General features: G+C 41.5%; 1 protein-coding gene across 3 annotated transcripts in view; it reads left to right on the top strand.

Annotated features, from left to right (window-relative positions):
* RSU1 (Ras suppressor protein 1) overlaps nt 1-18,433 on the top strand; it is a 278,381-nt gene that overhangs the window by 103,380 nt on the left and 156,568 nt on the right. For all 3 annotated transcript variants that reach the window (XM_060006303.1, XM_060006301.1, XM_060006302.1), the window contains exon 8: nt 2,408-2,540. In XM_060006303.1, coding sequence (XP_059862286.1) covers nt 2,408-2,540 — 133 coding nt within the window. The remainder of the gene's footprint in view (nt 1-2,407; nt 2,541-18,433) is intronic.

Genomic DNA, 18,433 nt, shown 5'->3' with positions numbered 1-18,433 from the left:
TCTGACTCATGGTTGAGAGAATAAAGCTCATTAATTTCTCAAGTGATTTAATATCTGACTAATGATGTTTAACCATTAAGATGAGGAAACTGACAATATTGATAATCTTGGAGAGAAATGTGTCTGCTTATTTTTGTACTTAACACCAGCAGATTCTAAGTAGCTTTGGAAAGATTATGATGAATTACTTGCTCTTAATATTCAGTATCTTTAAAAGCGTTTCATGAAATGGTAATCACTTTTATATTGGTCTTTTCTTTCTCCATTATTCTGAGTAGTTGCAAGTTCACAGAGGCACACCTCAGAGATATTGTAGTTTGGATTTCAGACCACCGCAATAAAGCAAATATCACAATAAAGGCGTTCACGCCAGCTTGTTGGTTTCCCAGTACATATAAAAATTATGTTTACACTATACTGTAGTCTGTTAAATGTGCAATAGCGTTATATCTAAAATAACAATGTACATACTTTAATTAAAAAATAATTTATTGCTAAAAAATGCTAACCATCATCTGAGCCTTCAGTGACTTGTAGTAGTGCCATCAAAGATCACTGACCACAGATCACTATAACATATATAATAATAATGAAAAGGATATTGCAAGAATTACGAAAATGTGACACAGAGACACAAAGTAAGCAAATGATGTTGGAAAAATGATACCGGCAGGCTTGTTGGACATCGGGTTGCCACAAACCTTCGCTTTATACAAAATGCAGTATCTGCGAACCACAGTAAAGTGAAGCATGATAAAACAAGTTCCGCCTGTATAACAAAAAGAAGACGGATTCAAGGTATCGATTCTTTTGTTTCAAGAAATGCTACATCATCCTGGTAAACATTTTCTTTTCATTCCCAAAGCTCGGGTTAGCCAGGAAGTTGATGGGCTTTGTGCGATGCTTGCATCCTAGAATATGTTTTCCTTATCCTGAAGTTATCACTTATGACAATATTGGCCGTAGAGCCTGAGAACAGGACAGATATGGCACTTTGGTTGTGTCCTGGGAAGAATAAATTGCTTGGTGTCTTTGCTCAAAAAGCCTTGGACTGTAGACCAGGGGTCTGCAAATGGACTTCCTCCGTAGGACTTTTAGGGAAAGGATTTCGGTGAGTCTGCCAAGTAAAGCACATACGGCTCTGCTGTGTCACATCTGTCCCTGTGTCTTTCTTAGGCAAGCAGGTTCCAGGAAGCTCTTTCTCACGCTGCCTTTTCCATGTTTAAATATACCAAACAGAAAAACATAGAGAGAGTCGACTGACCCGTCCATCAACAGGTGGTACCCAGATGCTGGCTGCCTTCATTAACTCATCCTTGGTTGATCTAGGTTGACATGTAACCTGATAGCTTCACCAAGCATTGTAGGAAAAATAAGAGATTTGGAGTCAGAAGCCTTAGATTCCAATCCCTACTCTGACATTTTCTGATCTTGGACATATTACTTAATTTCCCCCCAAGTTTCCATTTCTTTGTCTATAAAGCGATGTCAATTACTGACCTTAGGGATTGTTGGAGAGTCAAAGGAGGAAATGCTTTTTACAGGTAATTTGTCAACTGGTAAAGGCTGTACGTTTGTGCGTTTTTACCCTCACCATGTTGATGAGACTCATTTAGTGCTGATTCCGAGGTGTGTTTATAGTACCCAAATGAGGCGATAATCATTCTACTTGGACAGTATTCTTATCTTTCTTCACTCGTGTCCTGCTTTGATGAAAAGTGGTGGTCATTGGTTCAGGTTTATTTTATTTATTGAATTTAATTTTATTTTTTTATACAGCAGGTTCTTATTAGTTATCTATTTTATACATATCAGTGTATACACGTCAATCCCAATCTCCCAATTCATCACACCCCCACCCCCACCCCCGCCACTTTCCCGCCTTGGTGTCCGTACGTTTGTTCTCTACATCGTTGTCTATTTCTGCCCTGCAAACCGGTTCATCTGTACCGTTTTTCTAGGTTCCACATGGGTCAGGTTTAGATCAGATTGGACAAGTGGTGATGCACACTGTCAAGATGGAATTTGGGGAGGTTCTGCTATTAATGGTTCTCTCGATCTTGGAGGGCCATTGTTGTTTCTGTAGCAAATACTTGGAAAAATGAAGCAAATGCTTCATTTGCAAGAATTCCAAGTTTACTTCCTTCTTACATCTTTACTCCCTCTCTCCTCCCTCCCTCCCTCCCTCCCTCCCTTCCTTCCTTCTTAATTTCTTGGGCCAGTGTACAATCACTGACATGGCATGTATATCAGTGATGACTTTTGGTAAAACTTTTTAAAAGAAATTAAATGACTCAAAAAATGCTTAAGGTTGTGCTATGATTACTGAGCAGGAATTACTTCTTAGATTTGATTTCTGTTGGTTGGATGACCTTCACCTTTTTTTTTTCCCCCTCCTTCTTTTTAGGAAACTTGGATTTAACTGGTCAGAAGCAGATATTCAAAGCAGAGAACAACCCCTGGGTTACCCCCATTGCTGACCAATTCCAGCTTGGTGTGTCCCATGTTTTTGAATACATCCGCTCTGAGACGTACAAATAGTAAGTAGACTATGATTTTCTGAAATAGTTTGGTTTTACAGTAATTATGCCGTTTTTAAAAACCTATCGTGTGATCTTGTCATTGGCGGCACCGAGCTCAGAGCATTTTAAAATTTTATTAATAACCACATGTAATTGTCTCTGTTATTTATAGATTATTTTTAATTGATACTTTCAAAGGGAATTTATACCAATTTTGTTTAGAAATCTCTTCAGGTATTAAATTGGCTGACTATGCATGGCACTAAGGAGATTCACCAAATACACGAAGATCAGAACATACTTTTTTCTCCTTTGAATGTAAAGAATAACAAATGTTATGAACAAAATTGTTAAGTGGTTTATTTATAAAATCAGTAGGGAATACTAAGAAGACATCATCCTGTTCTTCAGAAGCTTTTACTCTAGTGAGATAATAATCTCTCTAAGAGAAGAGATAAGGCAGAAGACAAGGAGGAGGAATCAGCTAGCTTAAGTCGTAGCATCAAAATCTCTCAAGTCCTCCCCTCTGGTCAAGGGCACCTGTGCAGACCCAGCCTTAAAACCAAACTATTCCCACCTCTTTCTTCCTTAGTTTGTCTGGGTTGGAAGGAATTCTACCAGCCCCCACCTACTCTGTTGTTACTATTAATCTTCTGTCATTATTTCTCCCTCATCCACTCCCCAGCCCCAAATTGAAGTGAGCATTTCTCTCAATGCTTCAGTGACCCCTAACACCAAAATCCCGTCACCGCTAATTTTAAGCAAATGCAAATGACTTCAAACAATTCGTAGTCAGGTTTAATCTGTTCCTGTGTCTGGTACCAACTTTTGAGAATTTAATATCCCAACTCTTAGAGAAGACCTAGGAGATCATTAAAAGTTACATTCAGTTTGGAGTCTCCCGTTTTTTGATATCAGAAATACGCTCCCCCCACAAACTCAGCACAGCTCTCTCGGAATCTGTGTTGGGACAGCAGGTCAGACTTAACCGACGGGGCAGAGTCCTTGCCTCTGAATGGCCAGCTGTGGCTCTGGTAGCACATGTCCCCGTATGCCATGCTCCTGGTTACACATCTGGGACTCCTTATGGTATATTTCCATCTGACAGAATCACAGAGAAGATGAGCTGTGAAAGAAGAATGGCGTTCAGGGGAAATAGACTTAAATTGCCAAAATGATGGCGTATCGTCATATGCGAATGCAGCGTAAAGCACGGTTTAGATTTCTTCGAAGATGATACCTTAACATTTTTTTTTTGATACCTTAACATTTATCACATGTCATAAGACTTACCTTAAGAGTAAAATGAGAGATGTATAGGCTATGAACTACATAGATATGTGCAATTATTATAGATACATAGTTTTTTTAAAAAAGAATGAACATAGCTCAGCCTTGAAAATTTGTTTAATTATAAAAATGTGTGAAAATATAGTTGCAAATGAACCGTTTATTGTTCATTCGGTTTCTCTTAAATTGTTAATCGTTGCTAGCATTGGCTTTAGTTAAGGCTCTAATTTTTCGTTAGTAAATGGAGGCTTATGTAGGGCTTGGTTTGTAGGGTATGGTTTTAGAAAACCATTGTATAGGATACCTACAGAAAAATAAATAAGGTCCTGTTATTCTAGAATTGGGGGAAATACTCTGTTGTTTTTTCTGGTTAAGTTTTTTTAATTTACCATTCACGAATTTAGAATTTACAGAGAATTAGAATACATTATGTATGAAAGTGCTTCTAATTGTAATTTCATTTGAAAAGATGACATTGTGAATGTGGATTTCGTATTAGCTTTGAGTCATTAGGCTATTAATCACCATCATATGCTGTTACAAACTAGTTCCGTTTATTTGAACATCGTTGGGATTCTGGATGAGTGAGTGGTGTGTTGCATTGGTTGAGTTTATTGGTAAGTTATTTGAAAGGGAATCTGTGACATTTTAATCTGTGACATATTTGATGTATATATTCTTGTCTGTTTTATTAGCATCTTATATTTAAGGATCAGAGTAAGCGGCTTGCCTATTAGCTTATTTTTTATGTGTTTGTTTTCCTCGTGGAGAATTATCTTTTGTCCAGTTAAATCAACGTTAGAAAGCTTAAACAAGCATGGGAGAGCCATTGTCCCCTGTCTAGGGGGACCAATCAGTACTCTGTTCGCTGCTTTTAGAAGAGTCTGTGTGAGCCTCTGCTGGGAGAATGCACTTGACATTAAACTCCTGGGGGCAGGGACCTCCTTAAAGTGAATTCCCTTAGAGTTTTCCCCTTCTCTCCTCCTTGGGAAAGAGAAGAATGTGAACCACTTCCTGTATCTCAGCTTTCTGCCCTCCTGTTCTCCCAGTGAAGTAGTTACCTTCATTCCTTGATCAAACATACCAGCCAGAAACATGGACTGTGAACTAAGTAAGACACTGCCTCAAGCTCTTCGCCTTTTAGAAAAGATACTTGTACAAAAATGCCACCAGTATGTTTCACTGACGTTTTAAATTTAAGGTCCTCTTTTACATGAATAGGTATATGTTAGTATATCCTCATGTAACTAGAACCCAACTTAATTCTTTCATTTTTTTAAGCAACCCCTTCATAATTAGAGGACTTTTAGTATCCTTCTCAACTCTCTGAATAAAACCCTCTAACTAGCAGATATTTGGCTACTTTTGTAAAGCTGTACATGTGAGGACTTGCAAGGAGGCAATTTATTCGTTACACCTGTATTTTTTTAAACAAGGCCAATGTCTCAATCAGTACCTTAGTCTTAGATCCTTTATTCTGAAACCTGTGGTTTCTAATCTTCACTTCCTTGTTTCTTTTTATATAAGTCACATACATCCCTAACAATGAAAAAATCCTTTTTTTAATATTGATCTTTAGCCTGTCATAAAAGCGTATTTTTAGTTAGTTTGTTTTTAGATATTTATTTATTTATTTATTTTTGGCCGCGATGGGTCTTCGTTGCGGTGCGCGGGCTTCTCATTGCAGTGGCTTCTCTTGTTGTGGAGCACGGGCTCCAGGCGCACGGGCTTCAGTAGTTGTGGCACACAGGCTCAGTAGTTATGGCTCACGGGTTCTAGCGTGCAGGCCCAGTAGCTGTGGCACACGGGCTTAGTTGCTCCGCAGCATGTGGAATCTTCCCCGACCAGGGCTCGAACCCATGTCCCCTGCATTGGCAGGCCGACTCTTAACCACTGCGCCACCAGGGAAGCCCATAAAAGCATATTTTAAATTTTTATTCTGTTACTTAAAATACCAGTGAGTCTCCTTCCTCTTTTTTCTTTTTAACCAATCGACCCATTACCTAAATGAGAGCATTGAGAACTCACCAGCGCATTTTATATCCCTTCATGTCCATGGTTGAAGTTCAAGGTGACCTTCCTGTGCTAAGCACATCCTGAGAGGCCTTCCAAGTCCCGAGCAGCGACAGGCAGGAAAGATGGATGATCTGATTTCCAGACTCTAACGGACTCCAGGAGGAGACGTGGATGTTTGAAACAAAACAGGGAAGCCGGTGTTCAGGAAGAATTAAAATACTTGGCAGTGATTTAAGCTGATGAGGATGAAGCAGGAGGGGATGTGGGCAGGTGTGGCTGGGAGGATGCCAAGGTGCGATTCTTCAGGAGATTGTTCTTTTGAGTACATTCGGGGCATTCATCACATCCTCATCATTCCTCAGATGGAGGTTGCTCTTTGTTCATTTATGGTACTTTCAGCAAAGGGAACATATTGGCTGGTGTCGTCGCTTTGCCCGCTCATTGTCACTTATTCCCTCTGTTAAAATAATTTGCTCCGGGCTTCCCTGGTGGTGCAGTGGTTGAGAGTCAGCCTGCCGACGCAGGGGACACGGGTTCGAGCCCTGGTCTGGGAAGATCCCACATGCCGCGGAGCAACTGGGCCCGTGAGCCATGGCCACTGAGCCTGCGCGTCTGGAGCCTGTGCTCCGCAACAAGAGACGCTGCGATAGTGAGAAGCCCGCGCACCGCGATGAACAGTGGCCCCTGCTCGCCGCAACCGGAGAAAGCCCTCGCACAGAAACGAAGAGCCCATGCAGCCAAAAATAAATAAGTAAATAAATTAATTTAAAGTAATAATAATAATAATAATTTGCTCCGTCTGGTGTTGAGGATCAACCCCTACAGGTGCGTTAGCGTTTTCGGGCTGTTGTTGAGTAACTTCTTCTAGGCAGAATTATGATGGGATAGTCACCGCTTGTTAAGTTTCCAGAAGGCAGATTTTTTTTTTTTTTGTCCCCGGGAGAAGTCGGATTGGATCAGGATCCTTGACAAGATGCTTTGTGAAAGGGAGTAACTCGCACTTTGCACATTTCCATCAAGGAAGGTGGATAGAAACCGCAAGCCATTTTAAAAACTGACACGTTAACTCTTAACAAAAGAAGAGGTTTGACAAATGTTAAGCTGAAAATGTGTCAGTTGAAAGCGACGTTTGGAAAACAGGCTTCCTCACGAAGGCTGCAATTTGTAAGGCATGGCAGCCCTAAAGCCTCATCTGCAGCCTGGCATGACTCAAAAGGGGCTCCCCCATCACTTCTCCTGTCTTGTGACTTTCTTTGCACACCAGAGAAAGGTGCCACGCTCACTTGCTTTTCCGTTTCGTGTTTTAGTCTTAAATGAAGATGTTCCTACTATTATTAATATTACTTAACAGAAACATTTTAACTAAGCAGTGTTGGGTGAGTGGTGAGCACCGATGGGAAAAATGCTAGCAATTTCTCCTGCCTGGAAGTCTAGCAAAATAAATCATCCTGTCGAGCTGGCTTGTGAGGAGGAATAAGTGCTTTGATTCTGCTGCATACGGTTTCTCAGGCTGTTTTACTCGTAGAATTAAAATGAAGTGATGTTTTCTTGTTTTCTGCAGTATGGGCAAACCTATTAGAGGCTGGAATGGGCATACATGGGCTTTATTAAATAACTACGATATCCCCTAGTGGCTGCTGACTCAGAAGATCCTTAAGTAACAGATATATCTGGTCTACCAAAAGGCTAAAGAATTTCCAACTTCATAAGTGATCCCATTTACTGAAGACAGCCCTTTGCAGAAGGAAATCCTGTCTAACGAAACTCCTTAAACCTTGTCTTTCTGGTGAAGTATAACTGGATGCACAGAACGAGCATGGCTTTATAAACATCACAGAAGGCTGGAGGAGCCAGGTTCATGTGCCCGGACCTTGCTAGCAGTTAGTGAATTTTTTACATAGTGACAGCAGGTGGGCAAGATGACAGAGACTTTCCTCTTTCATTACTGTATCCGAAAATAGCTCCAGGTAAGCCAGAGAAACACAGTATTTCTTTATAGTAGACATGAAAAAGAAGAACCAATTTTTCCTAAAGCTTTCGACATAAAGATTGCTTTTATTTTTAAAAATTGACTGTGTACTGTGCTCCTGCTAATTTATATTTCCTTTATAGATGCTACATGTGTATATTGCGGTTCTTTCTTTAAGTTAATAAATGTATTCTCACGTTTCCTCCATAATACAAAATATGATTCACACTTTTGACATCTCTGCACCTGTTTGCATACACATGTGTTGCATCTAACGAACCTTGCTATGAAATATCAAAGAGAAAAGGGAAACCCATAAAATACGTGGTATATCAGCTAGTATTGTGTCATACCCCTCATTTCATGTTCACTTTAAATGATAAAACTTACATAGCATTCCTTTTTCTCCAGATAGTATGTTACCAGCGTAAGGGGTTGACGAATGTTAATTCCACTGAATAGATGTAAGTCACGATGGGACATAATAACAGCGTTGATCTTTGACTTGGTCCCTCACCTGTTTTCTTTGTGTGGCCAGGAGACATTAATTGCCCTGGTAAATTAATCCTTCCCCTCTTAAGGGAACAAGAGGAAGGCAGACTGTTTGAGGAAGAGTGCATAACAGTTCTCTCTTCCAAATTTTTTGGTAGATTGCTTAATGTAATTTACAGTTAAAAGGAGTTTTTCTTTTCCGCTTTTTACTTGCTTAGCACTATTATTCAGCTGGACTTCAGAGGTCATCAGTATTTTTCCTTTTTCTTAGTGCATGTTCATCCTTTCGTCAATACGTGGAGTTTTTACATGCCTTTTAAAGCTTTACTTTCCTATAATTTGTTAGCCCATTCAAAACAGATCAGTTTTTTAAGTGGGCGGTGCTTCCCATTTGACATTTCCAGTGTACCTGGAGTCCGGGAGGGTGGCAGTAGGGAACTTGCACCCCCTAAACCTATAAAGGTCAAAGGTAAACTCTGTCAGGGATTGAAAACCAGCTTCAGGAGGCTAAGCTGGGATTCCTGAAGGCCTCTAGGAAACCCCATCTTACGCGTATTCTGGAATGTCTTTCACTCTGACGTGCCTTAGATGCAAATGCAGACTTGGGAAAGGCTACCTCACATAGGCACATTCATTCTCTGGTCCTCCAGTGCGGTCACGCCTCAGCCACGCTGTGCTGGGTGAGCTCTGTGAGATCAGGTTTGACCAGTGAGCTGGAACTCTGTCAGTCTTTCTGCATTTTATTCCATGACTAGGGCAGGTATCATTAAAGAGTTGCGAATAGGGCTTCCCTGGTGGCCCAGTGGTTAAAAATCCACCTGCCAATGCAGGGGACACAGGTTCGAGCCCTGGTCCGGGAAGATCCCACATGCCACGGAGCAGCTAAGCCTGTGTGCCACAACTACTGAGCCTGTGCTCTAGAGCCTGCAAGCCACAACTGCTGAGCCTACGTGCCGCAACTGCTGAAGCCCGCGCACCTAGAGCCCGTGCTCCGCAACAAGAGAAGCCACCGCAGTGAGAAGCCTGCACACCTCAACAAAGAGTAGCCCCTGCTCACCGCAACTAGAGAAAGCCTGCGTGCAGTGACGAAGACCCAAGACAGCCAAAAATAAATAAATGAATAAATAAATTTATTTAAAAATAAAAGTAGGCCTTGTACTAAACTAAAGAGTTGCAAATAAATTTAGATGGGCAAATGGGAAAGATCACAGCTGCGCCGTCAAAGGGAGAAGAGTGTTGTTTACTCTGAACCTCTCCCTACAAGAGGTTTGTACATGTGATTTTAAAGAGCAAGACAGTCATGTCTCTCTTCCCCCCGCTGTTTATCTCCTCTTTCCTTGTATGTCGACTCTGAAGCGTGCATTCAGCCTGTGTTGTACATCATGTAATGCACGATGCATTACAGTATCCATTTAAGGTAGATGGAATATAGATAATTGGTCCCTCTTGACAGAAGGAAAACAGACGTAGTCTAGACTCCATCTACACTCCGGAAAAGAAATGTGTCAGGTTACTTCCTCTTCCGAAAGAGCTATTTTGAGTTCCATTTTTAGCTGATACTCACTTGAAATAATCATATCGAACTGTTGAATATTGACCTACTCAAAGACATGGTCCGCCCTACATATTGATAACCTTTGTTAACTCCCAGCAGTGTTCAAGTTCAATGCTGGATGCTTTCTGTCCAGCTAAGATGAGTTATTGCCTGCCTCTGCTGTTTCTATTTGAGAGAGAAATTAGTAAGTGGTACTTTATAATCAAACGAAAGTGTCTGGTTTCTGTTCTCTACACGGTAATATCTTGTTTTATTACGTGCTGTCATTTTATTGAGCTCTGGTCTCGTGTTCTGGTCAGGCATTGTTGGAGGTTTTGTTTTTTGTTTTTTGTAATTTTTGGCAATAAAAGGTTCTCCTATAATGTCTTAGAATGCATTTAGAATGTGTTTAGAAGGCATAATCTTATGAAGAGCATTTTAGTCAACTTTATTAGATAGAAAGTGTAAATGTGAGTTTTGTGTCCACTGGCCTTTATTGATGCCCAATTTGTTCGTCAACCGTTAAGGAAATAACTCTCCAGATTTTGTTCCGTTGTGTTTGTGTATCATCTCATATGTATTTTTTAAGACGCACGTTGTAAAAAGTTTGGGGTCAAGAAAATACTGTTTTCCACTATCATAGTTAATTTTTAAATAGTCTCATTTGGAACCCATACAGTTTTATCACCTTCACAATGTACATACTTTTTTTTCTCCATCCAATTAGTGTTTGTTTAGAAAATAAATAAATTATTATTGAGGTTTTGGTTACTTTACTTAGCAAGGTTACTAAATAAACGCCCTGCTTTTTTTTTTCCCTTGCTGCTACCTAATTTAGTCTAATTTTGGTTTTTTAAGCCATCCCGCAGAAATTTATTATCTGACAGTTCTAGAACTCCAAGATCAAGGTGTGAGAGAGGTTGGTTTTTTCCGAGGGCTGTCGGGGAAGTATCTCTTCCAGGACTTTCTCCGTGGATTACAGATGGCCGTCTTCTCCCTGTGTCTTTACATTATCATCCCTGGAAGTGTCTGTTTCTGTGTCCAAATTTCCCCTTTCTATAAGGACACCAGTCATGTTGGATTAGGGCCCACCCTGATGACCTCACTTTAATTTGATTACCCCACTAAGACCCTACTACCTTTCAGATACGGTCACATTCTGAGTTACCAAGGGTGAGAACTTCAACATGAATTTTTTTGGGGAAAATTCAGCCCCTAACACTATTGTTACCCCAGTGCACTCAGATCACCCTGTCTTTCCTCTCTTCTCCCATAGCCTCCCACAACCTGGGGGGCAAATTCTGTTTATTCGTAAATGTGTTGAAATTACTCTGGAAGGTTTAATCCACCTCTCCGCAGCCCCTCCACCATGTCTTTCTTACGCGTTTAGCTTTCAGACTTAAAGGTTCCTTCAAAAAGTGCACATTCACCATTGTTCCGTTTTAGGGACACAAAGGTTAGGCTCTTTTCTTGGCAGATGGGTCAGTGTTTTTAACTTCTAATCATCCCTTAAGAGCGGACTATGTTAAAACAGAAGCTGGTTAGAATTGGAAGATCCCCTGGGAGTGAAAGGCACCTTGCAAAATCTGCTTTGTCGTGGTCAGCTAGAGAATTGAAGAAGGGGGAGTTCCATAGAGCACCCACCATTGGACCCGTCGTGTTTCTTTCACAAGAGTCTTATGGCCGGAAGATGCAGCATGGGGGACCTTTGTGCCACCTGGCAGCTTCTTGCACTGGGACCCCCACTGGTAGGTGTGGAATCTTCCGTCTCTGACTTTGTGGACCTGCATCGTAGCTCTCCATGTCTTGCCCTGTAAGGTGTGGAGTCAGGAATTTCCCGTTCCATCTTGGGGTTCCAGTCACCACATCTGGAGCCCTTAGGACTTTTCTTCCATTTTCCAAGCTTGTCTCAGGAGATCTCTGGAGTCTTACTGGGTGAGACGGAGACTACCAAGAACGGGGCACTGAATTCTCTTCTCGTGTAACTAAAGCTGGTTTGCTTCCCCAGCGTACAGACAGACATCAGAGATGGAGAGTGGTTTCACACGACGCACCGTGGCGTAGAGACTCGGTCGTGGGCTCTGCCGGGAGCCGTGAGGAACGGGGAAAACAAAGTCTGTCCTTAGAGCGCCGGCCTTAGAGGTGGTTCCCAGCCCCAGTTCTCTCAATGGCAAAGGACCTCATCATGCTTACTCTCAGCTTCCCCATCTTAAAAGCAAGAGGTTCAAACTAGGTCATCTCTAAGGGTCGTCTCAGCACCGATTTCTAATCCTGAATCCTCTGTTTTTCTGGGAAACATGTTTTTTTGTTTTGTTTTTTTTCCCATGGAAAACCCCTCTTGTTTATTTGATGAAACAAAAATAAAATAAGCTGCATAGGAACAATTTTAAAGTCCAAAGAGACACCAGCTTTGTTTTAAGGCTGCAGTAGCTGACACAGCATCTCCTTGCTACCTTCTCCAGCCTTCTCTGTGGACCAGAGCGATACATTCAGAAGCCTGTTAGCTAACACAGGAGTTTTTGAACACTTTTCCACTGGTCCTTCACCCGCTCATTGCCTGTCGTGCCTGAGGCCTGCAGTATCATTTAAGATTGAAAAGTAAAAGTCTAGAGGGCAGGAGAAAAAAAAAATCCACCCCAAACAAAAACCTACCTTAAAGGTTTGGGGGAAAAAACCTTTGTTTCTCTGGGAAACATGTTTTATTGTCTATACCGATTCATTATTTTTTTCAGATTTAGTTTAGTTCTTGAATTTGCCCCCCACGTGGATTTCCCTCATTGATTTTTTTTTGTAAAGGCCACGGAAGATGATGATGGCCCTGAATATAAATGGTTACAGGAAAATAGATACAAGATAAAATTACGAGATCCACCTTTTTATTCTATATTTTATGGAATACCTAATATATATTTGGCAGTAACTTATTCGTACACATGAATTCCTGACACTTTCGATCCTTCAGACTTATTAATCAGTGTAGCCAGCACCAGAGCAATTTTATGAGACCTACCAGTCATCAAAAATTTATTATCAGATAAATCACAGAAACAACGAGCATCTTAATAGGGTAGAGAAAGTGGCATGTAAAGGATCGTTTAAGACTGTGCTTTTTGTTGCTTGTGTGTTAATATTTACAGCCAGTATCTGCAAGCTTACTCATAATTTCATGCAAAGACCCAGCAGGGTGATACTTATCTTCTGAGGTAAAACCTTTTTTCTTTGTTTTGCTCCAGTAGAATACTGTGTTTGGTCTAACTGTAAGACAGAACACTCAAGGTACGGAAGGTAGGAAAATCATGTTCCAATGCTAAGCTCATAGCATTTCTTTTAAAACGGTGTCTATGTTTTCTTCCGAATTTCATCACAGCTGTCATCCAGAGTTAAGACTTATCAAGCCTCAGTCCTTTCCTTTGGGACAAAATGGCTAAACTTGAACTCTGAAATGGCATGCGGAAATAGCAGTAGACGATTGCCTTGCTTGGGGATGGGCTCCGTGTGCACCCACCTGGCAACTGTGAGGCACAGGCTATGTCTACTGTGTTCCTGGCAGTGTCTTTGAAGATATAATGATTCTGATGATATAATAAAAGACTTGGGTCTTCGTCGCGTAAGATGAGCTGCTTGGAGGGGAGTTTTTCTGTCCCTCTAGCCCTGTCCTGAGTGTCCCAGAATCTCACTATGCTCTGGGACAGGAGGATCATGGCAGTGACCCAGATCAGAGCTGAGCTGACACTGGGGAGCCCTGGAAGAGATCCACTGGGAACGAACCCAGAACTACAAGGCGGGGTTACTTCCCATTAAAGATACAGCCTGCTTCCTACCTCAGCTCTCCATAAGTGTGGTTTTCTCTGCCTGGAATGTTCTGTCCTTGTATTGACATACTGAATGCCCAATTATTCTTCAAGTATCATGTTCAGTATTGCTTCCTCAGAGACCTTTTTGCCAAGTGTTTCCCTACTGCCCATTTACCCTAGGTCCCTTTTACTGTCTTCCTTCTGAGTCTTTTACCTTAGCAGCAATTTTAATAGTAGTAGTAGTAATGATAATAACAACAACAACAATAATAATAAGCAATGACTGTTTACCACGTGACAGGTATTATGCTAAGCTCATTATATATGCTATTCAGCATTTTATAACTCAGTATTTATTTCAGTGAATATCTCGTAGATTTGGGGGGAGGGGATAAAAGTGCATGTTTTCTCTCCCTTTAAGAGACTAATCTTTTGGGAAGCAATACTGAAGATTCCCTCATTTCTGAGCTATGCACACGGCACCCTCAGTGTCCTGTATGAATGAGCCGTCATCTCATGCAGAGGAGCCTCCGACAGGTTGCCCTGATTTCTGAAAGAAAAAACCATTCTGGAGTCCAGAAGAAACCGTGCTGTCGTTCTCAGCTTCTGCTGGTACAGGGTAAACAAGACTGGAGACATTAAAATGCATCCTCAGCCTGTAATATTAAGGCAAGATTCTTTCTTCGTTTGTGTTGATCTCTCTCTCTCTCTTTTTTTTTTATAAATTTATTTATTTAGTTAGTTATTTTTGGCTGCATTGGGTTTTCATTGCTGCGCACGAACTTCCTCTAGTTGCGGCGAGCGGGGGCTACCCTTCGTTGCGGTGCGCGGGCTTCTCGTTGTGGTGGCTTCTCTTGTTGCGGAGCACGGGTTCTAGGCGCGCGGGCTTCAGTAGTTGTGGCACGTGGGCTCTAGAGCACAGGCTCAGTAGTTGTGGTTCACGGACTTAGTTGCTCCACGGCATGTGGGATCTTTTGCCCACACGTCTCTCATGTTGGAAATGAAACAGTTCCTTAACTTCACAGATAAAGGAATTATGTTTGAAAAGGAGACCTTCCTCTCTATGAATCCATGGGTCTGTGCCTTCTCTTTGTCCATCAAGGGAGTGTTTTCACGGGGCGTGTGGAGTATGTGATTGTGTTTGTGAACGTCTGGAATGTAGCTGAGGAGGACAGAGTAAACCGGTACATGTGGTTATTCTGAGGGGGGGAAAGCAAGGAGGGAGGGTACGTTCTTTTCATTTTTCACCCTTTGGTATGTATCAAATGTTCCATTTTGTACATGTATTCACTGTTGAATAGGTTATTTAAAAAAATTTAACCTATAGGGAAAAAAAGGGACTTCCTGGCGGTCCAGTGGTTAAGACTCTGTGCTTCCACTGCAGGGGGCGTGGGTTCCATCCCTGGTCAGGGAGCTAGGATCCCACACACGCCACACACAACAACAACAAAGTTAACTAGAGAGCCCGTGAAGTTAAGGATGAAGCCACAAAGCACGTAGCTGTGTAATTGGTTTTGTCTACTGTACGTCCCCTTTCCACTTGTTTATTTAGATTAAGTGGAATCATCCCTTCTGATCAGTCTCTCTCTAACCAGGTACCCTCAAAACCTTCAAGGTGACATCACCTCTCAAAATGTGTCCTGAGTCTTGGAAAGGGACTCTCTAAATGTGAGCTCGAGAGAAGGGGTCTCACTCCACACAACCACCCTTCCTCTTCTTGGCTGAAGCACTGTGAAATCGTGCCTTGTGTATAACACCTCTTGGATGATGTCAGCCTGTCCTGCACCCTCGGAAGGATCGGTAACAGTCCAGCCTTCCTGCAGAACCCAACAGGACATGGGAAAAGGGGGTCATTCGCAAAGACGTAGCAAAAGAGAAAGAGGAAAATAAACAAGACGTACTTCTTCATTGAGTTTCTTTAGGTAGGAGCATTTTCCCACCTAAGGTTTTAAGTGATTGAAAGGTAAGCTTTTCTATATTTTTGAGATCTTGAGGGCTTGACATATGGAAGAATGGATGTTGGAAGAACTGATTATGTTAGAGGAAGAGACTGGGCCTCAGGTTTCCATAATATATGAAACATGGGCTTTTTGTTTTAATTCTTCTCTCTTGTTTAATGCTTTTGGCTGTAAGCAAAGATGACGTGTGTGTTTCAGACTATTTACGTGAGATCAGGAGCATTTTTAATCTGTTCTCATGCATTCTCAATAGAAACTGTGTGAGTGGTGATCTTTTAATAGAATGTCTTGCAACTAGCAAATTTGTTTTGGTACTAAATTCCAGATAATTCCTAAGGAATGTAAATCTTGTCACTAAAAGTTTTTGTTTTAGAAATACTTAACACCTCTCAGATTTTGTTGTTCCGGGAGCCACTGCTTTGGGAAGATCCCTGCTGTTCTCCTTACTTGCTGCAAGTAATGAATCCTTCCTTCTCCTGTTCTTTGGTGTGGTTCTGTCTTTTGACACCCACAAAGAGGCACCCCCCCCCGCAAAAAGAAAAATACTTAAAATCTCGAAACTACATAATTTTAAGTTTTCTGAGGCCAGACTCTGCTTCATCTTCACAAGTGTAATCAACAAGACAGGGCAACAAGAAAGGTACTGGTCATCAAGCCGATTGAGTAAAAAGATTCTTTTCAAATTTTATAGTGGAACATGGTGAGAAAAGAAATGATGGCATGTGGGGAAGATGCTCCTTCAAGAATGTATCATACAAGATGAGTTTTGGCTTTACTGTGGTTGAAATACTAAGAATCTTGCCAGCTTTTTCTAGAAAAATTCAGATGCATGATAGAGTCAGATACTTTAAGTATCCCTCATTTTTCTTACACGCACGCACTAACATCCAGGTGGAGCAGTGAGTAGTGACAGAAGTCGTCTCAGTTGCACTAAGGAGAGAGAATTGACATTCATTGACTTCCTGCCGTGTTCCAGGACCTGGTGGGTTCCTTGCAGGCTTCATCTCCCGTGATCTCATGATCCCATGAGATGTAGGTGTTCGCCTTGCTTTCAGATGAGAGAATGAAGAGCCTCAGGTTAGGTAAAATGACCAATAGTTTACCTGAGTCATAGAGCTAGAAATGAAACTCCATTGACCTGTACACACGGCTATATTTACAATAGATAACCAACAAGGACCTACTGTATAGCACAGGGAACTCTGCTCAATATACTGTAATAACCTAAATGTAAAAAAAGAATTTGAAAAGAATAGATACATGTATATGTATAACTGGATCCCTTGGCTGTACACCCGAAACTAGCACAACATTGTTCATCAGCAATGCTCCAATATAAAATAAAAATTAAAGAAAAATAAGAACACTGTCTTATATTCACCTTGTTGCTCTTGGGTAGCATCAAGGAAGAAGGTGAGGAAATGCTGAGTTTATGCTGAAGTTCTCAAAGGGAAGTCAGTGCATGAGGCTCAAGGGTATGTTCGCAGTCATTCAACTTCTCTGGTTCTTGAATCAAATCAGCCTCCTGTAAAACCATGTCCCCATCCCGTTATCCCCTTCGAGGTCCTGAAGTGGTGTCTCTCTTTGCCAGCTATTCAGTCCCTGAAAGCCAGCCTTCCTGAATCAACTCTGATTCTGAGTTCGTCCCCTTATGTGGGTGATTCCAGAATGACATACAAATGTGCGTTCCTGCCAGCCACCCTTCTGGTTGCGTGGGTGTGTGTTCATCCACTGAAGGCTGTACGTTTATGTTGTTTTGCATTTGGTCTTCAGTCAGTGCGTCTTCAAGGCTGTGACCTCTCTCAACCATACTTTATACTGTTTATCTCTTTGGGCATCTTATGGACTCTGGGCCTTTCTCAGCTCATCTTGTACCAGTGACTGAGATCGGATTGGTGGTACAATCCCTCCCAAGCTTTCTGCGTCCTCTCTTCGTGTTTCTTTGTTTCTTACTAGGTTTGGTCCAGTCCCAGGTTTTAATTTCTTTGCCCCAACAAAGAATTGAGTCTTCTCCACGGAGTCCTGGTTCCTTTAAGTGGAAAATAGCATTGGAGTCCAAAATCTGAGGCCCAGCAATTCATGTTTTCCAAATAAGCACCAAAGGTAAGGTAGGGTGGCATGAGGTCTGACAGCCACTATAGCGACGAAGCAGAACCATTACCTGGATTCAAAGAGCCAGGTAGTTTTTTCCCATTTACCTGTTTCACTGTTTGTTTTGCCGAGCTGTACATACAAAATCATTCATGTGTTTACGTGGCTAGTGATCCCACATTTGTGTGTCCTCGACTCAAGTGTTTGGAATTAACTGCTAAGTGTGTAAGTTCAGGAAATCTTGTCAGCGTCCCTAGAGCACTTGAAAAGAAAAAAAAAAAATCACCACCTCTTTCCAGGTTTTGTACTGAAGAAACCAAGTGTGTGGGCCACTCAGTAATATGAAGATGTAGATCACCTGATATCTAGATAGAATCTCATTCGATTAAGAGGCAATAACAGCGAAGTAGGGAAAACATACCAATACAGGCCCAACTCAGAGATATTGCAGGTTCAGTTCCAGACCACTGCAATAAAGCAAATATCCCAATAAAGTGAGTCACGAATTTTTGGTTTCCTAGTGTACATAGAAGTTATGTTTACACTCTACTGTAGTCTGTTAAGTGTGCAATAGCATTGTTGCTGTTGCTAGAGAATTAATGTACATACCTTAATTAAAAAATACGCTACTGCTCAAAAATGCTAACCATCACCTGAGCCTTCAGCGAGTTGTAGTAACACCCGAGATCGCTGATCACAGATCCCCGTAAGAAATATGATAATGATGGAAAAGCTTGAAATAGTGTGAGAATTAGCAAAGTGTGACC

Source organism: Delphinus delphis, chromosome 2 (assembly GCF_949987515.2).
Source record: "Delphinus delphis chromosome 2, mDelDel1.2, whole genome shotgun sequence".
Taxonomy (NCBI): domain Eukaryota; kingdom Metazoa; phylum Chordata; class Mammalia; order Artiodactyla; family Delphinidae; genus Delphinus; species Delphinus delphis.
Note: the sequence above shows the minus strand (reverse complement) of the source record. Positions and strands in the feature narration are given on the sequence as shown.